Raw genomic sequence first — 19588 nt, 5'->3', positions numbered from 1 at the left:
GTCAGCCACTCACCCAACACAGGGTGTCAGCCACTCACCCAACACAGGGTGTCAGCCACTCACCCAACACAGGGTGTCAGCCACTCACCCAACACAGGGTGTCAGCCACTCACCCAACACAGGGTGTCAGCCACTCACCCAACACAGGGTGTCAGCCACTCACCCAACACAGGGTGTCAGCAGTTTTTTTTTTTTTTTTTTTTTTTTTAAGCCTATATTCAATTTCAGTAGATTCTTTCAAATTTCAATGGAGATGGATGCAGATAGAAAAATTTAAAAAGTGTGGTCTGGGAATATTTCTCATCTCCAGGAAAATCAGCAGCACTGTGCAACACATGCACAAAATGTAAGCATGGGATCAATAATTGCAAAAAACAAAAATACATCAAATCTTTGGGCCCATATAAGAGTTCATCTTGTTGAATTATATCATGCAGCACAGAAAAAAACAAAATGAATCACAAGGTGAAACATCACTATCCCAGGCAACAATAACCGATATGTTTCAGAAAAAAAACAGGTGGCTAAAATCGGATGGAAGATCCCAACTGCTGGACAGAGTCATCACAGAGATGGTCACTGATAACCAGCCATTTACAATGGTGTCTGACTCTGGATTTAAGCGGTTAATGTCCATAGTTGAGCCATGGTACACTGAAGATTGACAAGTATTATTGAACTGAAATGGTGGGAAAGATTCACCAAAAGGTCATTGAGAAAGTAAAGGCTATGCTGAAACCAGAGAATACTGGCAACTCCCTCTCAATGACTGACTGCTGGTCAGGACAAACAGAATCACTGAGTCTAACATGCCACTTCATTGACAGGACAAGAAGGCATTTGGAGTTGAATACAAAAGTGATGCAAGGATCCCACACTGGGGAGTACATTAGAGAAACGTTTCTAGGCATGCTAGAAGAAGGGTTAATCACCAAAGACAGAAGTGATGCTTGTGCTTCGAGACAGCGGAGCGAACATGGTGAAAGTAATGAGACTTCCTAAAGTGTCAGACCTCAGTTGCATGGCACACACTCTCCAACTTGTGGTAAAGGATTGTCAAACCAGAGAGCTTTGCTTGACATAATTAACATGCTGAAGAGCTGTGCAGGCCATTTCCACCATTTAATCCTTGCCAAGTAGCAACTGAGGTACATTCAGGAAGACCTTGGCCTACCCAAAAACAACTTGATTAACACTGTTCCAACACGATGGAACTCAGCACTTCACATGCTGCAAAGAATGCTGGAGCAGAAGCGAGCTCTTACTATATATTCAGGTGAATATGGAGGATATTCTTGTCCTACTGCTGATCAGTGGGACATTGCAGCCAATGTCATTGAGACCCTCCACCCCATAGAGAAAGTGACACTAGAGGTGAGTCATTACAACTCAGCTGTGCCATCTGTCATCCCATGTGTGAGAGTGCTGAAGACACTTCAAGAGAATTAAGGACCCAACACACGTGGCACTAAAACATGTAGGCAGGCCATGAGGGACAGCCTCAAACGTTTTGAGAAGCATTTAGAGAATAAAAATGTTGTGCTTGCATGACTTTTGGATCCTCGATACAAGAACCATCCTTTCTCTTCTGATGTATTGGCCAAGGCAAAACAATGGCTGACAGAAGATATTCAACAGGAGGTTCCTGCGGAAAAGAAAAGTCAAGAAGAGCAGGTTTCTAATGTGGAAGAGCAGGATGCCTCAAAAAGAGAAAAATGTTCAAATAGAAAACGGACAGAAGAGAAACTTCATTGTGGTCAAATAGATGCCATGTTCAGTGTTTTATTGGGGCCTCATGCGGAAAATACTTCTGACTTTGCAATAATGAGCCTGGATGATCCAGGACGAAATCACAGAGCTGGGGAACCTTAAGACCTTGCGCTCCTCCACCATCCATTTGAGGATGCCCCACAGATGCTCAATGGGGTTTAGGTCTAGAGACCTGCTTGACCAGTCAATTACCTTTACCTTCGGCTTCTTTAGCAAGGTAGTGGTCATCTTGGAGGTGTGTTTGGGTTTGTTATGTTGGAATACTGCCCTGCGGCCCAGTCTCCGAAGAGAGGGTATCATGCTCTGCTTCAGTATGTCACACTACATGTTGGCATTCATGGTTCCCTCAATGATCTGTAGCCCTCCCCCCCCCCCCCCCACTGCCAGCAGCACTCATGCAACCCCAGACCATGACACTCCCCCCACCATGCTTGATTGTATGCAAGACACACTTGTCTTTGTATTCCTCACCTGGTTGCCACCACACACGCTTGACGCCATCAGAACCAAAAAGGTTTACCTTGGTCTCATCAGACCACAGGACATGGTTCCAGTAATCCATGTCCTTAATCTGCTTGTCTTCAGCAAACTGTTTGCGGGCTTCCTTGTGCATCATTTTTAGAAGAGACTTCCTTCTGGGACGGCAGCAATGCAGACCAATTTGATTCAGTGTGCAGGCATATGGTCTGAGCACTGACAGGCTGACCCCCCCCCACCCCCTGCAGCAATGCTGGCAGCACTCATACGTCTATTTACCAAAGACAACCTCTGGATGTGATGCTGAGCACGTGCACTCAACTTTTGGTCGACCATGGTGAGGCCTGTTCTGAGTGGAACCTGTCCTGTTAAACTGCTGTATAGTCTTGGCCACCATGCTGCAGCTCAATTTCAGGGTCTTGGCGATCTTGTAGCCTAGGCCAGTGATGGTGAACCTTGGCACCCCAGATGTTTTGGAAAGACATTTCCCATGATGCTCAACTACACTGCAGAGTGCACGAGCATCATGGGAAATGTAGTTCCAAAACATCTGGGGTGCCAAGGTTCACCATCACTGGCCTAGGCCATCTTTATGTGGAGTAACAATTCTTTTTTTCAGAGTTCTTTGTCATGAGGTGCCATGTTGAACTTCCAGTGACCATTATGAAAGTGAGAGGGAGGACACCAAATTTAACACACTCGCTCCCCATTTACACCTTAGACCTTTTAACAATAGTGAGACACATGACACCGGGGGAAGGGAAATGGCTAATTGGGCCCAATTTGGACATTTTTGCTTAGGGGTGTACTCAATTTTGTTGCCAGCAGTTTAGACATTAATGGCTGTGTGTTGAGTTATTTTGAGGGGGACAGCAAAGGTACACAAAGCCTATGTCCAATCATACTCCAAGAAGGCACACAGTCAATAACTCAAAATGTTTTTTTATTGCCATTAAAAGTACAAAAAAAAAAATGGGAAAACTGTTTCAGTTGCTTACTAGAAGACAAATTTGCTGCTTTTCAAACACTGAGGCATAAAGAGGCCGCAACGACCAGAAATGTCTCAGTGGAATAAAATAAGAATGCTGCTTGCATGAAATGAGTGTAGCTCTTTCCAGCCCAAGCAAAACCACAGAGGCCATACATGTCAAAGCCTTTTCACTGCTCATTTACATCTTTGCCACTTATTTTGCTTGCATTCTATATATTCCTTATCAGCTTTCACTAAATGGATGAATTACAGCGGCATCACAGATGTTTAGTAGTCCAAAAGCTTTGATTGGTAAATTGTATATATGAAATGCCGCGCCTGAAGGGGAATGACAGGACCTCTTTCTAGTTGCTGGCAACCATTTTCTAGCTTGACCTGTGTAACACCATTTTCTTTCTTACAACTGTGACTTGTAATGACTTGTTTCAGTTAAGGTTACTTTAAGTCTTTAGTTAAACATGAACAATGACCTAAGTAAATCACCCGATATGTTCTGACACTTCAAGATAAAGATACATCCCCACTTCCTTTGTACCCAACACATTCTGCTTCCTTTTATTCTAAGTTGAGCTATAGGGTCTAGACAAGGCGTATTTTGCAATTTCTAACGAACATTCTGTATTAACCCATTGTTCAACTTTTGTGAGAACTTGACTTCCTGAGAGTATCCACTCCCCCTCCCAACTGTATTTCCTGTTCAATACTGTGTATAATAGTTACCCCGCTTTGCAAATAAAACTAGAATGTTTTAGACTGATCACGGTTTGGACGTGTTTTCTTTAGCAGGATAGAACATTCTCCAGAGCTCTGCCTTATTTGCATAGAACAGACTAGACTATTGCTATTAAGTCAGGGACTTAACTTTTGAATATACATTTAAGGTATCTAGGGTGAATATAAAGAGAAATCACCAACAGCGCCTACACATCAAGTGTGAAAAATTGGGGTAATTTCGCTGTCAATTTAAGTGTGTGCTTAAATAGAAATGTGGTATAGTGAGGCGCTATTACCCTCACTGAGTGATGGTTGTTATATAAATCTTTTAGTAAAAAACTCAGAGTTAAAAAAAACTTTCCAGTATTAAAGTGCAATCGTGCCATTACCAAGTGCAATCAATATTTTTGCTATATCTTGTAGTAGGGATGCAGTGTACCCCTACTATCCTGTGTAGACACAAGTTTGGTTTATGTTTGACTCTGAATATAAAAATGATTTAAATTTGAAAGTGCAATTATGCAGTTTCAAGCGCAATAATGCTAGATGTGCAACAACACAAATATGCATCAAAACAATTTTCCATCATAAATGTTATAATAAATTCAAAAGTGCAATAGTGCAATTCCCAGTGCAATCAAGAAAAATGTGCAATTATTGCAATGTGTGTAAGTTTCAAAGTGCATATAAAAAGGTGCAATTTTATTAATTTTGCTATGGTCCACAACTGGTATTTTTAAAGGGATGTTGTGCAGATGTAGATTTTAGATTATGCGTGGAATTTATGCAATAAAGGATGACCATTTATGGTCAAGTGACAGAGTGCAGAATATTTATAAAGTGCTTAGTGGGTATAAATATGCTCAATAAATGATACATATACAAGAAAGGTGTGACTATTTTATAAGTCTGCATTCTGTCACTTGAGCATAAATGGTCATCCTTTATTGCACAAATTCCACGCCATAATCTAAAATCTACGTCTGCACAAAATCACTTTAAAAATACCAGTTGGGGATCATAGCAAAACTAATAAAATTGCACCCTTTATATGCACTTTGAAAATTACACACATTGCAATAATTGCACTGGGAATTGCACTATTGCAATTTTGAATTCATTATAACGTTTATGATGGAAAATTGTTTCGATGTATATTTATGCGTTGTTGCACATCTAGCATTAGTTTGTACATTTGTTGATTGCACTTTAAACTGCATAATTGCACTTTCAAATAATTAAAAAAAATTTCCATATTCAGAGTCAAACATAAACCAAACTTGTGTCTACACAGGATAGTAGTGGTACACTGCATCCTACTACAAGATATAGCAAAAATATTGATTGCACTTGGTAAAGGCACGATTGCACTTTAATACAGGAAAAAAACATTTTCACTGTTTTTTACTAAAATATTTATATAACAAGTAACAACCATCACTCAGTAAGGGTAATAGCGCCTCACTATACCACAAAAGCTTTCATTGATAAATATAGGTTCAAGTTTGAGGTAATAGACCAGCCAATGCATTTCAGGGGGTTGGGGGCAGGAGACAACCCCTCCTAACTCAGGGAGAGATAGATATATAATAGTATAAATGTCTAAATATCCATTTTACATAGATTATACTTGAAAACCATACAAAATAAAGTCCTAAAAATAGGGTGAGCCTGAAGTATTAGAGATAACCCAAGCACAATACAATATAGAACACCAGGATATAGATCTCAGAATCACTAATTTCACTAGTATTTTGAATTAAAAGCAATTAGCATTTTAAACAATACTGTAACACATGGGAAAACACCATTGCAATGTTACAATATTTAACACGAGAATATATCAAGATACCAGTATAAAGCATGACCAGTGGTGTAGAATCTGAAATAAAAATATATTTCTGGTTCAACGTAATTGGACACTTTTGTGGTATTAAGCTTTTTAGTGGTTTGTTATACTTGCATATCTTGCTAACCTAAGACACTGATGCTGTAAAAGAATCCTGGTTGGCTGGAATAGAAACCAAATGAGAGAGCACATAAATCAACAAAAAGGTTAAAAACAAAAAGCAAGTAATAAACCACTGAAGCAACAGCTTGTACAGAATCACACATTTACTTATACCGCTAACTGAAAAAAGGGAAGAAGTGTGTTGGAAAAACTATATTGACGTGATTGAATCCTGTAGAAAAAAATGACAGGAATGGATAAAGGTAATAAAAGGCTGAAAGGCAGCTATTTTAAGGACAACACTGCAGATACTAATGGATGACCTTACACAAGACAAATTATTAAAGGCCTAAAGTCAATATTACAGCACACTGCATGACTTCCTGAGGCGCAGCAGAACTGCATTGTTTGGATACATCGCTGCATGGTATTAAAGTGGTTCTAAAGCCAGGTGATTTTTATTTTAATACATTCTATTTATTGATGTAAAAAATCTGCTACAAGCAGCTACCCCCCTTCTAAAATTACCCGAGCCGTGCACGAGGACCATATCCTATCTCATTGGCTCATGCTGCTGTCAATCACAGCCAGTGGCGGAAGCAGGTGGCGGGACCAAGCCGTGCTCTTCAGGACACAGAGCTGACCCAAGAGCAAGCATGCACTAGTTCCCCCATAGGAAGCAGATTGCTACGGGGGCACTCAGCAGAGGACCCGAGAAGAGGATCAAAGTTGCTCTGTGCAATACCATTGTACAGAGCAGGTAAGTATGACATTTTTTAAGAATAAAAAAAATGTTCCTTTACAAACACTAAGCCCCGGTTCACATTAGTGCGATCATGGAGATCGCATGTAATTCGGAGCGCACTGCCCCTAAATTACATGCGATCTCATGTGCGGTGCAAACTTCAGCCATACACTTTGTATGGCTGAATTTGCACCGCATCCGCACTAAACACGCACATGACCCTTTTTTTATCCGCAGCAGAATCGGATCGCTTAAAGTTTCACACTAGTGTGATCCGATTCTGTGCGACCTTGCAGATCGCACTGCGATATGCGATCGCAACTGGGGGAGTCGTTAACTTTCAATTGACACCCCCTGCGCATCGAATATGGCAGTGTGAACTGCCAGGGGTGCGGATGCAATGCGGGATCACTCTGCATATTCGCAGCATTCCCGCATCGCACAAATGTGAATCGGGACTTGGAGCTGAGCAAGTGCAAATTCAAACAGTTTTTTTTGCATTTGCAAATACAGACATCTCACTCCTGTATAAACACTTTCCTGTAGAGTTAACGAAAAATAAAAAAAAACATGCATCTATTGCTCTACAGCTAAAAATGTAAATGTTAGCCACCCATTAAAAAAACATCTTTAGCTTTTTTTTTTAAACATTTTATTGAAAATTTTTATAGGCATACAGGTAGGGTTACGTTGAATGCACATACAAAAAGTAGAGAAAACCGAAACACAGTTTAATCAAACCCCAGTAATTGTAACAATAACACGTGACTAGTGGCACACAGTCAATAACAAAGAACCTATTGAAGTGTACAAGGGAGAAAAGGCACGTAAGCTAGTCCAGGAAGTTAAGGCAGTATGAGCCATAGAGAGGGCGTTTGAGTAAAAAGATGGACTCGAACTGAGGGGGGAATGCGTGCCCTAAAGGCAGAAGGCACTGTGGGATCCCTTGGCCGCATTAGAGAGATGCGGTCCATGCGATGGAAAACTTAGAAGGCCCCCGGGTATACGAACGGGGGGGGGGGGCAGACACCCCCAAGGGGAACACACTGTGTCCGCCACCCCCGAAGGAGCTCCCGAGGGGGCTACGAGAGGACCATATTAGGAGACAGAGGGAGAAAGCAGAGGGAAATGAGGGAGGGGGGCGGAAGAATAGTAGGTGCATGTGGACTACCAGGTCGTCCACAATATTTCAAGGGATGGGGGGAGAAATCAGGGGGAAGAACAAAAGGGATGGGAAGGTGACTACGAGACAGGAACATGAGGGGCAGACAAGGAGGAGAGGATAAAGCGAGGAGAAGAAGAGAAAGAAGAGGAAAAAAAATAGAGGGGGAGAGGGGGGGGGGGGAGGTATAAAAAACACGGAAGAACCCGTCACATCCGTGACTGAAAGAGGGAGAACGCTACCGGTTAGCCTGCCGCGCCTAGTAGTTTGCTATATTTTCGGAAGAGAGGGAGAAATGCAGCCAAGTGGCCCAAGTGGTGTAAAACTTGTCAGGGGAATCGTGAGCTTGATGAGTCAGGTCTTCCATCTCCGCTATCCTACCCACTCTGCGGAGCCAGTCCACAATCGTGGGAGGATGGGGCTATAACCAGCGACAGGGGACACACATTCTCGCTGCGTTAATGAGATGGAGAGTCAATGATTTCTTGTATGCTTTTGTGGGATGGGCGTATGGTGGAGGAGGTACTGAGCCGGGGAAAAGGCAGGGGAGTAGATGTTAATGTGTTTAATAAGAGTGGACCTCCTTCCAGAACGGTGTTATAAGAGGGCAGTCCTATCATATGTGAAGCAGAGTACCGGTGTGAGTGTTGCTCCTCCAGCACATAGAAGTGTCCGACGAAAATTTGTGCAGAATATCAGGGGTCCTGTACCATTTAGAGAAGATTTTAAAACCACTTTCTTCCACATATACATTCCTGGAGCCCTTGTTCATGCGGGTGAAGATCCTATCCCAGTCATCTCCACTAAGTGAAATGGCGAGGTCTGCTTCCCAGCGATCACAGAGTCGAGCGACCCTAGGAGGGAGTCTCGGCGAGAGATGGAGTACAAGGTGGAGATTAAGTGATGTTGGGGGGGGTCTTACGAATGCACAGGTCCTCAAAAGGGGTGGCATCTCTATGCCATGCAGTGAGATCATTGGCATGTAGTAGGAAGTTCATGATTTGCAGGTAGTTAAAGAATGGGATCTTGCCTTTGGGAAATCTCTGTGAAAGGTCTAAGTGAGAAGGGAACGCTCCCTGAAAAAAATGAGCTGCCCTGTGTGGGAAGTCAGTCAAGGGTACAAGTGGATCGAGGTGCACCAAGCAGGGGAGGAAGTCCAGATTATGACATAGGGGGACCATGGGGCCCGGTCTGGAGGATACGTCTAAGGCCTTACAGACCTGGCGAAAGACAAGTAGGGTGGGGTACGTGAGGTGGTGTTTCGCGCAAGGCGCCGGAGTGGAATTGGGGCTAGACCATGGTAGAAAGCGTATTGGGGAGGGGGACATGGCATCCTCAAGAGTCACCCAATCATTCGTGAGGCGACCACTGTGCCAATCAACAATCCTGGACATGTGACAGGCCCAGTAATGCCTCCGAAGGTGGGGTAAGCCCAGGCCCCCGAACAATTTCGACGTGGTTAGGAGATCCCAAGACAGCCTAGGGCGTTTAGAGCACCAGATAAAAATCGGAGCATATTCGCCGGTAAGATTGGAAGAATTCAGGGGGAATTTTGATGGGAACTGTTTGAAGGACATATAGCAGTCTAGGGAGGATGTTCATTTTTTATGATGGCCAATCTGCCAAACCACGAGAAGGACCCATGCTCCCATTTGCACAGGTCCGACTTAACTGCCGTAAGAATGGGGGTAAAGTTTTTTGTGTAAAGGTCGGATAGCTTGGCCGGGATCCGAATACCCAAGTAAATGATGGCCTGAGGTTCCCACCGAAAAGGGAAGTTGTGTTGGCAAAAGAACTGAAGGCTCGCCAGTAGGGAAACATTCAGTGCCTCGGACTTCGAGTAATTTATTTTAAGATTAGAGAGTGCTTGGAACATATCCAGGTCCCTCAGGAGGTTAGGGCAGAGTGGTTACTGGTTGCGTAAGAAATAATAAAATATCAGCGTATGCCGCGAGTTTGTAGGACTTAGCACCTACAGTCACACCAGTAATGTCCGGATTCGAATTAAGCTTACGAAGTAGGGGTTCCAGGGTAAGGATAAAAATAAGGGGGGGATAAGGGGCAACCCTGACGAGTGCCATTCGACAAGGAGAAGGGATCCGACAGGTGGTTGTTGACTCGCACCCTGGCGGTGGGGCCGGAGTATAGGGCCCGAATGAAGTTTAGCATTCTGCCAGAGATGCCAATAGCTTCCAGGGTTGCGAGCATGTAGTCCCAAGCCACCCTGTCGAACGCCTTCTCCGCGTCGAGCGACAGGAGAAAGCCTGGTGTGCGGGAAGAGGTGAGCCAATGGTGGACGTTAAGGGCCTTAATGGTGTTGTCCCTGGCCTCACGACCCGGGACAAACCCCACCTGATCGAGGGAGATGATGTTGGGGATCAAATGTAGGAGACGGTTTGCAAGAATTTTTGCGTATATCTTAATGTCCACATTGAGTAGGGAAATTGGTCTATAATTGGTCACCAAAGAAGGATCCTTGCCTGGCTTGGGAATCAACAATGTGGGCCTCCAGGAGGTCCGGGCCATGGGTGGGAGAGTCTGGAAAGGCATTAAAGAAATGTGCCAGCGGAGATAAGAGCTCGGGAAAGGACCTGTAGTATCCCACCGTAAGCCCATCAGGGCCCGGGCACTTGCCAGGTTTGAGTTGTTTAAGGGCTAACGAAATGTCGTCCGTGGTTATCGGGGCATCCAAGGATTCAAGATCCGCAGCATCCAGCGGGGAAGGAGAGTGTTGTAGAAAGGACCGAATGCGTTCGGCGCAATCTATAGACGAGCTTCGGGTGGGATCCTGAGGAAGGTTGTACAGGGAGCGATAGTAAGAAAGAAATTGGTCGGCTATGTCAATATTGGAGGACACCTTACGTCCCTTGGGGTCAGTGATAGAGTGGATCGTCCTGGCGGCTTTCCGGACTTGGAGCGCTCTCGCCAACATGCTGCCCGATTGGTTGCCATATTCGTAAAAATTGCGCTGCAGCAGGGCGAATTTACGTTTTGTAGATCTACCCATTTCTTCCAGCTTTATCTTTCGCTTATGACCAAAAGTTAATATTCACTTTGCTACTATCATTTTCAATAAAGTTTTACAGAAACTAGTCAAATATTTTTAATATATTTCAAGCAGATAATTTCCAACAATTAGAACAGATTGCTATAATGAGAAGCTAGATACCATCCTAAGAAAACCTGTACTTGTGACACTGCCAGTGTGAATTCCTGCAGGCTGTATGCTAGCAGATTAAAAGAGGATACTCCCTAAACATGTAAATACATTGTCTGGCACTTAGAAAAATACACAAGGGAAAAACTGTCAGGTTAAAACTGGCAATGCTGGTACACTATACCATTTGTCCAAAGTACAGAATTTATTATAAGACAATATAATGGTGGGCAAATTTGGTTTCCTGGTGGGAACACCTAGTTCAATAAAGTGAAATGGCAGCTGTTTTGTAAGGGGTACAATAAGACTGCAGGCTTAACGTGTGCTTATCTTGGAAGCATAGGAAAGCTTATTAGTGGAGTATGTCACTGACACTTCAATGGTGGCATTCACATGCAGCATCAAAGTTGTAAAGCCAAAAAAACATGGCAAGTGTGAAAAATCACATGCAAGTTTAACTAGTTCATAACACTGGACTTGCTACACACCCTAAAGCGAGGTCATCTTTCCTTTCAAATACACTGCTCAAAAAAATTAAAGGAACACTTTAAAAACACATCAGATCTCAATGTGGAAAATAATATGCTGGTATCTATACTGATATGGACTGGGTAATGTGTTAGGATGTCACATCATAGGGTGGAAAGGATGTCCCATCATTTGATGTAAACGATCAACCTACAGAGGGCTGAATTCAAAGATAACCCCCATAAATCTAAGTGAAAAAATGATGCAGCAGGCTAGTCCATTTTGTGGAAATTTCATTGCAGCAACTCAAAATGGTACTCAGTTTGTGTGGCCCACACTTGCTTGTCGAGGCATGCCCCTAATGAGGAGAGGACGGATGGTGTCCTGGGGTGTTTCCTCCCAGATCTGGACCAGTGCATCACACTTGGCTCCTGAACAGACTGAGGTGCAACCTAGTGGCATCAGATAGACCAAAACATGTCGCAGAGGTGTTCTATTGGATTTAGAATAAAGTGTGGGGGTCATTCAATGGTATCAATTCTTTCATCCCCTAGGAGCTGGCTGCATACTCTTGCCACATGAGGCTGGGCATTGTCGTGCACCAGGAGGAACCCAGGACCCACTGCACAAGCGTATGTTCTTACAATGGGTCAAAGGATTTCATCCAGATACCGAATGGCAGTCTGGGTGGCATTGTCTAGCCTGTAGAAGTCTGTGTCCCCCCCATGGATATGCCTCCCCAGACCATCACTGACCCACCACCCAACTGGTCATGTTGAATGATGTTACAGGCAGCATAACTTTCTCCACGGCTTCTCCAGACCCTTTCATGTCTGTCACATGTGCTCAAGGTGAACCTGCTCTCATCTGAAAAGCATAGGGTGTCAGTGGCAAAACCTACCATTTCTGGAGTTTAATAACAAATGCCAATCGAGCTCCACGGTGCTGGGCAGTGAGCACAGGGCCCACTAGAGTGCGACGGTTCCTCAGGCCACCTTCAAAGTCTGTGTTTGATTGTTTGATCAGAGACATTTACACCGGAGGCCCGCTGGAGATCATTTTGTAGGGATCTGGCAGTGTTCATCCTGTTTCTCCTCGCACAAAAGGAGCAGATGCTGGTCCTGCTGATGGGTTAAGGATTTTCTACAGCCCTGTCCAGCTCTCCTAGAATCTCCATGCTCTTGAGACTGTGCTGGGAGATGCAGCAATGGCACTTTTTGATCCATCCTAGAGAAGTTGGACTGCCTGTGCAACCTCTATAGTGTCCATATAGTATCATGCTACCAGTAGTGACACTGACCCTAGCGGTTGATTAAAGGTGCATATGTTTTTACATATTTAACGATGGATTGATTATATATATATATATATATATATATATATATATATATATATATATATATATATATATATATATATATATATATATAAATATATATATATATATATATATATATAATCTATCATTTCCATAGACACACCCATGGGGGCTGTCCCACTGGTCCAATACCCCTCCTGCAAAAGCCATCTCAACTCAGTTTGGTATCAAAGCAGTTAAGTGTATAAGAACCCCAAAAGAGGGGCGGGGACGTTCGGAGGACTCAGAGAAAGGAATTTTACGGTAAGATTTTACAAAAATTCAGTTTTCTCTTACGCCCTCCGACAGTCGCCGCCCACTCATACAGTCTTCACCAATGGGGATGTCCCAAAGCAGTGTAGACATGAGGGGTGGGAAACACAACCTTCAGAAAAGGCAACGCAGTACCCATATCAGAGAAAGGAACCTTACAAGAACAGAAAGGTAACCCTCTGGGTAACAAAAAATGCTCAGCAGGAGCAACAACCCAGGAAGCAAAAAAACCAAGGGGTAAACAACCCCAACAGCCAGGGACGCGCAATAAAACCCGGGTCCCCTACTGAACTGCCGCACAGAGAACTTTGCGGCCAGAGGAGGCATCAGCTGATGCCAGAACATCAATTTTGTAGAATTTGGAAAAGGTGTGCACTGATGACCAAGTCGCAGCCTTGCACACCTGGGCCACCGAGGCCTGATGCCGGAAAGCCTCAGGACGCACTCACCGACCTGGTATAGTAGGCCTTGACAGGGAAGGGCGGTGTACCCTGTCCCTCAATGAATAGGCCTGCACAATTGTCTGTCTGATCCATTTTGCAATGGTCGCGGCAGACGCAGCCATACCCTTCCGAGGTCCCTCAGGAAGGACAAAGAGAATCCGATTTCCGAAAGGATTCAGTCGACAGGTAAACCCTGATTGCTCTGACAACATCCAAAAGAGTGCAACGCAATCTCCTTAGGATGCTTAGGTTTCGCACAGAGCGAAGGCAAACAATGTCCTCATTAAGGTGAAAAACCGAAACCACCTTTGGAAGAAAGGACAGGTTTGGTCGCAAGACCACCTTATCCCTATGAACCACTAGGTAAGGGGAGCGGCAAGACAACGCCAACTCCGACACTCTGCGAGCAGAAGTGATCGCCACCAGAAAGGCAACCTTTTTAGATAGCAGAGGTAACGAGATTTCCCTGATGTTTTCAAACGGGGAACGTTGTAACACTGACAGAAGCAAGTTCAAGTCCCATGGAGGTAAGGGCTCCCTTCTAGGAGGGGCCAAGTGACGCACACCTTGAATGAAGGTGCGAATCAAGGAATTAGACGCCACAGGGCACTGAAAAAGAACAGCCAGTGCAGAAACCTGGCCCTTAATCGTAGCAAACGCAAGGCGCTGGTCCACACCAGATTGGAGGAAAGCCAACACACTCGCCACCGAGTATAAACGAGGAGGGAAACCCCTGGACTCACACCAGGCAAAATAAGCTTTCCAAGTTCGGTAATCAATTTTACCAGACGAGGCTTTTCTAGCCTTAATGAAAGTGGGAATGACCTCTGATCAGAAAATAAAATTATAAAATGGAAGAAGGCTGAGACTGTAGCCCCAGCACAGGGAAGCCTGACTACTCCTGAACTAGGCAGAAGACAAACTGAGTTGAGATGGCTATTGCAGGAGGGGTATTGGACCAGTGGGACAGCCCCCATGGGTGTGTCTATGGAAATGCTTTTGTTTTAATAAGTCTTTTGCCTAGCTACTCCTAAGGAGAGGAAGTCAATACCCCATTGGTGAAGACTGTATGAGTGGGCGGCGACTGTAAGAGGACGTAAGAGAAAATGTCCTTTTTTTCTGCCATAAGAAAAAAAAAAAAAATCGAATTTTGTCATCAATTTAGGTCAATATGTATTCTGCTACATGTTTTTAGTAAAAAAACTAAAATCCCAATAAGCGTATATTAATTGGTTTGTGAAAAAGTTATAGTGTCTACAAACTAAGGGATATATTTATGGAATTTTTGTTTTAGTAGTATTGGCGATGGTCATATCGGACACTGGTAAACACATTTACCCACTGTTAAATGGTTAACAGTGGTTAACCACTTTAGGACCAGAGGATTTTCCTGCTTTACGTCCAGGCCACTTCTTGCAATTTGGCACTGTACCAAACAAAATTTACGTCCTTTTTTCCCACAGAGCTTTCTTTTGGTGGTATTTGATCACCTCTGCGCTTTTCATTTTTTGCGATATTAATAAAAAAAAAGAGCGACAATTTGGAAAAAACAATAATATTTTTCTACTTTGACAGCTAAAAAATATCCAATATATTAAATTTTTGTCATATTTAGGCCAAAATGTATTTAGCTACATGTCTGTGACAAAGCGTTTAAAAATATGCTCCTTGAAAAATTTTTTAAGACCGGAAGATTTTACCCCATTCCTGACCAGGCCATATTTTGCGATTCGCCACTGCGTTACTTTAACGGACAATTGCGCGGTCGTGCGATGCTGTACCCAAATTAAATATATGTCTTTTTTTCCCCATAAATAGAGCTTTCTTTTGGTGGTATTTGATCACCTGTGCGATTTTTACTTTTTGCGCTATAAACAAAAAAAGAGCGACAATTTTGAAAAAATAATATTTTTCACATTTTTTTTATATGAAATTCCCCCCAAAAAAATGTAAAAATCTAAATTTTTTAACATTTTAGGGCAATTTGTTTTCTGCTACATACGTTTGGTAAAATAAAATCGCAATAAGCGTATTTTGATTGGTTTGCGCAAAAGTTATCGCAGCTACAAACTACGGAAAATTTAATCATTTTTATATATATATATATATATATATATATATATATATATATATATATATATATATATATATATATATATATATATATATATATATTTATATTTATATTTTTTTTTTTTTTTTTAACTAGTAATGGCAGCGATCTGGTGGTGATCTGCGTTTTTTTTTTTTTTTTGCGGGACTGCGACATTGCGGTGGACAGATCTGACCCTTAACTGACATTGACACTTTTGGGGGTACCAGTGACATTACTATAGTAATCAGTGCTATAAATATGCAGTTACTGTAATAATGACACTGGCAGGGAAGGGGTTAACTTCATTGGTGATCAAAAGGTAAAATATATGCCTGGTGCTTACTGACGTGTGTGGGGGGAGGGGACTGTGTGACACAGGCACAGATCGCAGGTTCAGCTATGCTGAATCCTGTAATCTGTCCCTGCCCGTCACATATGAGATCTGCCCGCTTTTACACAAGTGGGCGGATCTCCTCACTCGATCCCTGACGATCGGGGAAGAGCGGCGGTGATCACCGCCTCCCCTCCCCTGGCCCGACTCCAGCTGTGTCTGAATACAGAAGGAGCGAGCCTCCGGTGGCGTGCGCCGCCCACAAGGGGAGGAGTAAGGGGACGATATTGAGCCGCAGTACGCTCCATGTGAGCGGTCAGCAAGTGTGTTCCTGGGGAGAGCTTGCTAACTGTGTGGGGGGGGGGGGGGGGTGCACTGACTGGGGAAGACTGAGATCAGTGTTCCTGCTTAGCAGAAACACAGGATCTCCATCTTCCCCTCTGTGACCTGATTTAATTTCTTCCCGTCCACGCTATAGCCAAAAGACGGCTACAGCGCAGACCTTAATTGCCGGGAGGGCGTCTATGTACGTCCTCCCATGCAAGAGCTACCTGCGCACGTGCAGCTCGCTCTGGACAGCGGTCCCGGCCCCTTACCACGCGATCAGCTGTCAGCAAATGACAGCTGATCAAGTGATATAAACAGCAGCCGGTGATCAGTTTTTTTTTCTCCGCACGCTGTCAGCATGAGAAAAAAAAACCTAATCACTGGCTGCTGTCAGAGGGACATCAGTCCCCAAAGAGGAGCATCTGTGCCCAGCAGTGCCACCTATCAGCGCCCCCCAGTGCCTAACATTGCCCAGCAGTGCAGCTTATCAGTGCCCATCTGGGCCCATCAGTGCTGCCTCATGAGCGCACATCAATAAGGAAAAAAAAATAACCGGTTTGCAAAATATTATAACTAAAAACCGATTTAGATTTTAGTTCAAACTTTTCGTTCTTTTGTTTGTGCAGCAAAAAATAAAAACCCCAGTAGTGATTAAATACCACAAAAAGAAAGCTATTTGTTTGAAAAAAATGATGAAAGTCTCATATGGGTACAGTGTTGCATGACTGCACAATTGTCAAAGTGCGACAGCACTGAAAGCAGGGAATTGGCCTGGGCAGGAAGGGGGTTTAAGCGCCCAGTAGGCAAGTGGTTAAGTGAGATTTGTATTCCCACAAATCTGTATGCAAAACCCGTTTAAAGCAAAAAAAAAAAAAGGCCATCGACAGGTTCAAGGCATCTATGCAAGCATCCGAATGACCATTTAAATGCTGCTCACTAGTAATATTTTTCACCACCTTAGAAGTGAAAACTATAGTGACATTAGACGTTCCACCAATATCATCGCTTTTCACTGGAAGTGCATTATCACGTTTGTACCTTATGGCAGCAGACACATAGAATGGAAATGTCACATCGTTCATACCTTCTTGCCAACGAGCTTCTTGCGCAGAAATTCCCTGGCTTCAAACATATAGGGTATGTCGTACAGAGGGCGGAGCTTCTTGTTCTTGTCCTGCGGGATTAGAATAAATAAATGTGGGTGTGCAGGTTAACAGTACAAAGACCAATTCTTGTCCTAAATATGGGTAAAAGTTCAAAATGCTAAATGTTACTAATGGACCACATAACCAGTCAGCATACGGCATGCCAAGTGCATCACAAAATAGGTATTATACTTACCTGTAAATTGTATATCTTGGAATACAGTACAGGACACAGGCTTGATATTCCAAGGCCCCTGCTTTATAAACTGGTATCTTCTGGTGATAAGACAATGGCAAAGCTTTAGAGGACACACCCCCTGGGCATCCCCATTTAACCCTTTCCCACTAGAAGTCTCTAGCTTTTTAGCAAGCAATGCAAAGTAACACAGGAACAGGAGGGGAGGGTGCCTCATGTCCTGTACTCCCAAGGCATGACAATGGCAGGCAAGTCAAAATTCTTTTCATCATAAATCAGAATACAAGACATAGGCTTTAAATTCATAGGCCCTGGAATGCTCCCAAGCAATGAATGAGAAGGGTGGTTAAGTAGAACTGTGCCAACAGGCTAGCAACAAGAGTCCAGAAACTCTGTGCTGCTGCAAGAACCTGCAAGGTCAAAAGCTGTATCTGCAGAGTATTGATTCCCCGATCTGCTTTTTTGGGCCCCTCAGCAGTCCTAGCTCCTCCTCGAGTGCCCCCAAAAGTAAGCACACAACAGAAGCATGCATATCAACATTGGCAAGCATATTGCGTGAAGCTGATCAGGTATATGGGAGCCTGCTAGTAAAAATTCCCCTGCTGCCCCCTCTAACACTGTCTCTGGGTCGTCTTCATTCTGCTTTCCAACTCCTCTAGAGATGGTGGTAGTTGGAGAAGGAGCAAGGCAGTTATAATGGACAAATTGTGACAGCTGTAAAAAAATCTGCCTTTAACGGTTACACCACTTTTTACATGCCTGAAATTGAGCTGAAATCAGATGCAGACGGTTAAAATAGGGTCCTGCTCTGGTGCAATGGTGCAAAGAACACAAAAATTGGGCACTCATGAAGAGGGTTAGGGTTACAAGACAACACCCTGGGGGCATGTTCTCAAAAGCTTTGCCAGCATAATCACGTGACGGTACTATAAACCAGGGTCCTGTACTGTAGGATTAGGATAAATTATTTTTTGTCTTACCGTAATATCCTTCTGAGGTTCACTGAAGGACACCGCTCCATCTCTTCTTAGACTCTTGGGCTTATGCTGCTTTCTCTTCGGGAGTAGGACAAAGCGGAACCACTTTGAGGCAGTCCCAGGGGGTATACCATCACTTTGTGCTATAGGACTTCAGTTTGCAAGTGTGTCAGCAGTCAGCAGTGTGAGAAGAATACATAACTTAACCCACCAGAGTGGCAGGTGCTGTGCCCGTCAGTGAACCTCAGAGAAAATAATTTTCTGGAAAGGCAAAAATCCATTTTTCTCTTTCGTTCACTTACGGACACAGCTCCATGGTCGTCTTAGACTCTTCGGATGTCCCAAAGCAATGTCAATATGAGAGGTGGGGAAAAAAACAGCAATACATATAATCCCCAACAAGGCTGAACATAGCCAACCAGGTAAAACAGGAGCTCAACCAGGAGCAACTGGAGCTCACCACCAGGAAAAAAATACACCCTTCAAGAAGCAGGAGCCTCTGCAACTGCACCCGGCAAAACTTTGCGGCCAAACGCAGCATCCGAAGATGCAAGTTCATCCACCGTCTAAAACTTTGTGAATGTGTGTACAGACGACCACGTAGCCGCCTTGCACACCGGATGACGGAAGGCCCAGGAGGCACTAAGCGCCCTCATAGAATGTGCTTTGACAGGGAAAGGAGGAACCTGACCCTTAATGGAATAGGCCTGCACCCCTGTCTATAGAAAAAATTGGTGCAAACCAAAAAGAACTGCGCAAAGGAGTGATAATTGGCAAAGTATTTAAATGAATATGTGAATGTGCAATTGCGGGAATTTCTTCCACACTGCGAGCAGCAATAAAAAACATATAAACGTGATATATATGAACAAAAGGGGTGGATATTGCGCTCAACAATCAAACTCACAATAAAGTTGCTAATGTGCATAATATAAAGTCGATGATGTATCTAAAATTGCTAAAACCATATATAGCAACAACTGCAATATTAGGTAAAAGCACAAACCAG

At 43.6% G+C, this 19588-nt stretch overlaps 1 protein-coding gene across 1 annotated transcript in view; it reads right to left on the bottom strand.

The window, feature by feature from the left end:
* Positions 1-19588, bottom strand: part of SND1 (staphylococcal nuclease and tudor domain containing 1) — a 967943-nt gene that overhangs the window by 752033 nt on the left and 196322 nt on the right. Inside the window, exon 11 of the mRNA XM_082257077.1 lies at positions 17346-17435. Coding sequence (XP_082113203.1) covers positions 17346-17435 — 90 coding nt within the window. The remainder of the gene's footprint in view (positions 1-17345; positions 17436-19588) is intronic.

The sequence above is a fragment of the Pelophylax lessonae genome, assembly GCF_965119305.1.
Source record: "Pelophylax lessonae genome assembly, chromosome: 4".
NCBI lineage: Eukaryota > Metazoa > Chordata > Amphibia > Anura > Ranidae > Pelophylax > Pelophylax lessonae.
Note: the sequence above shows the minus strand (reverse complement) of the source record. Positions and strands in the feature narration are given on the sequence as shown.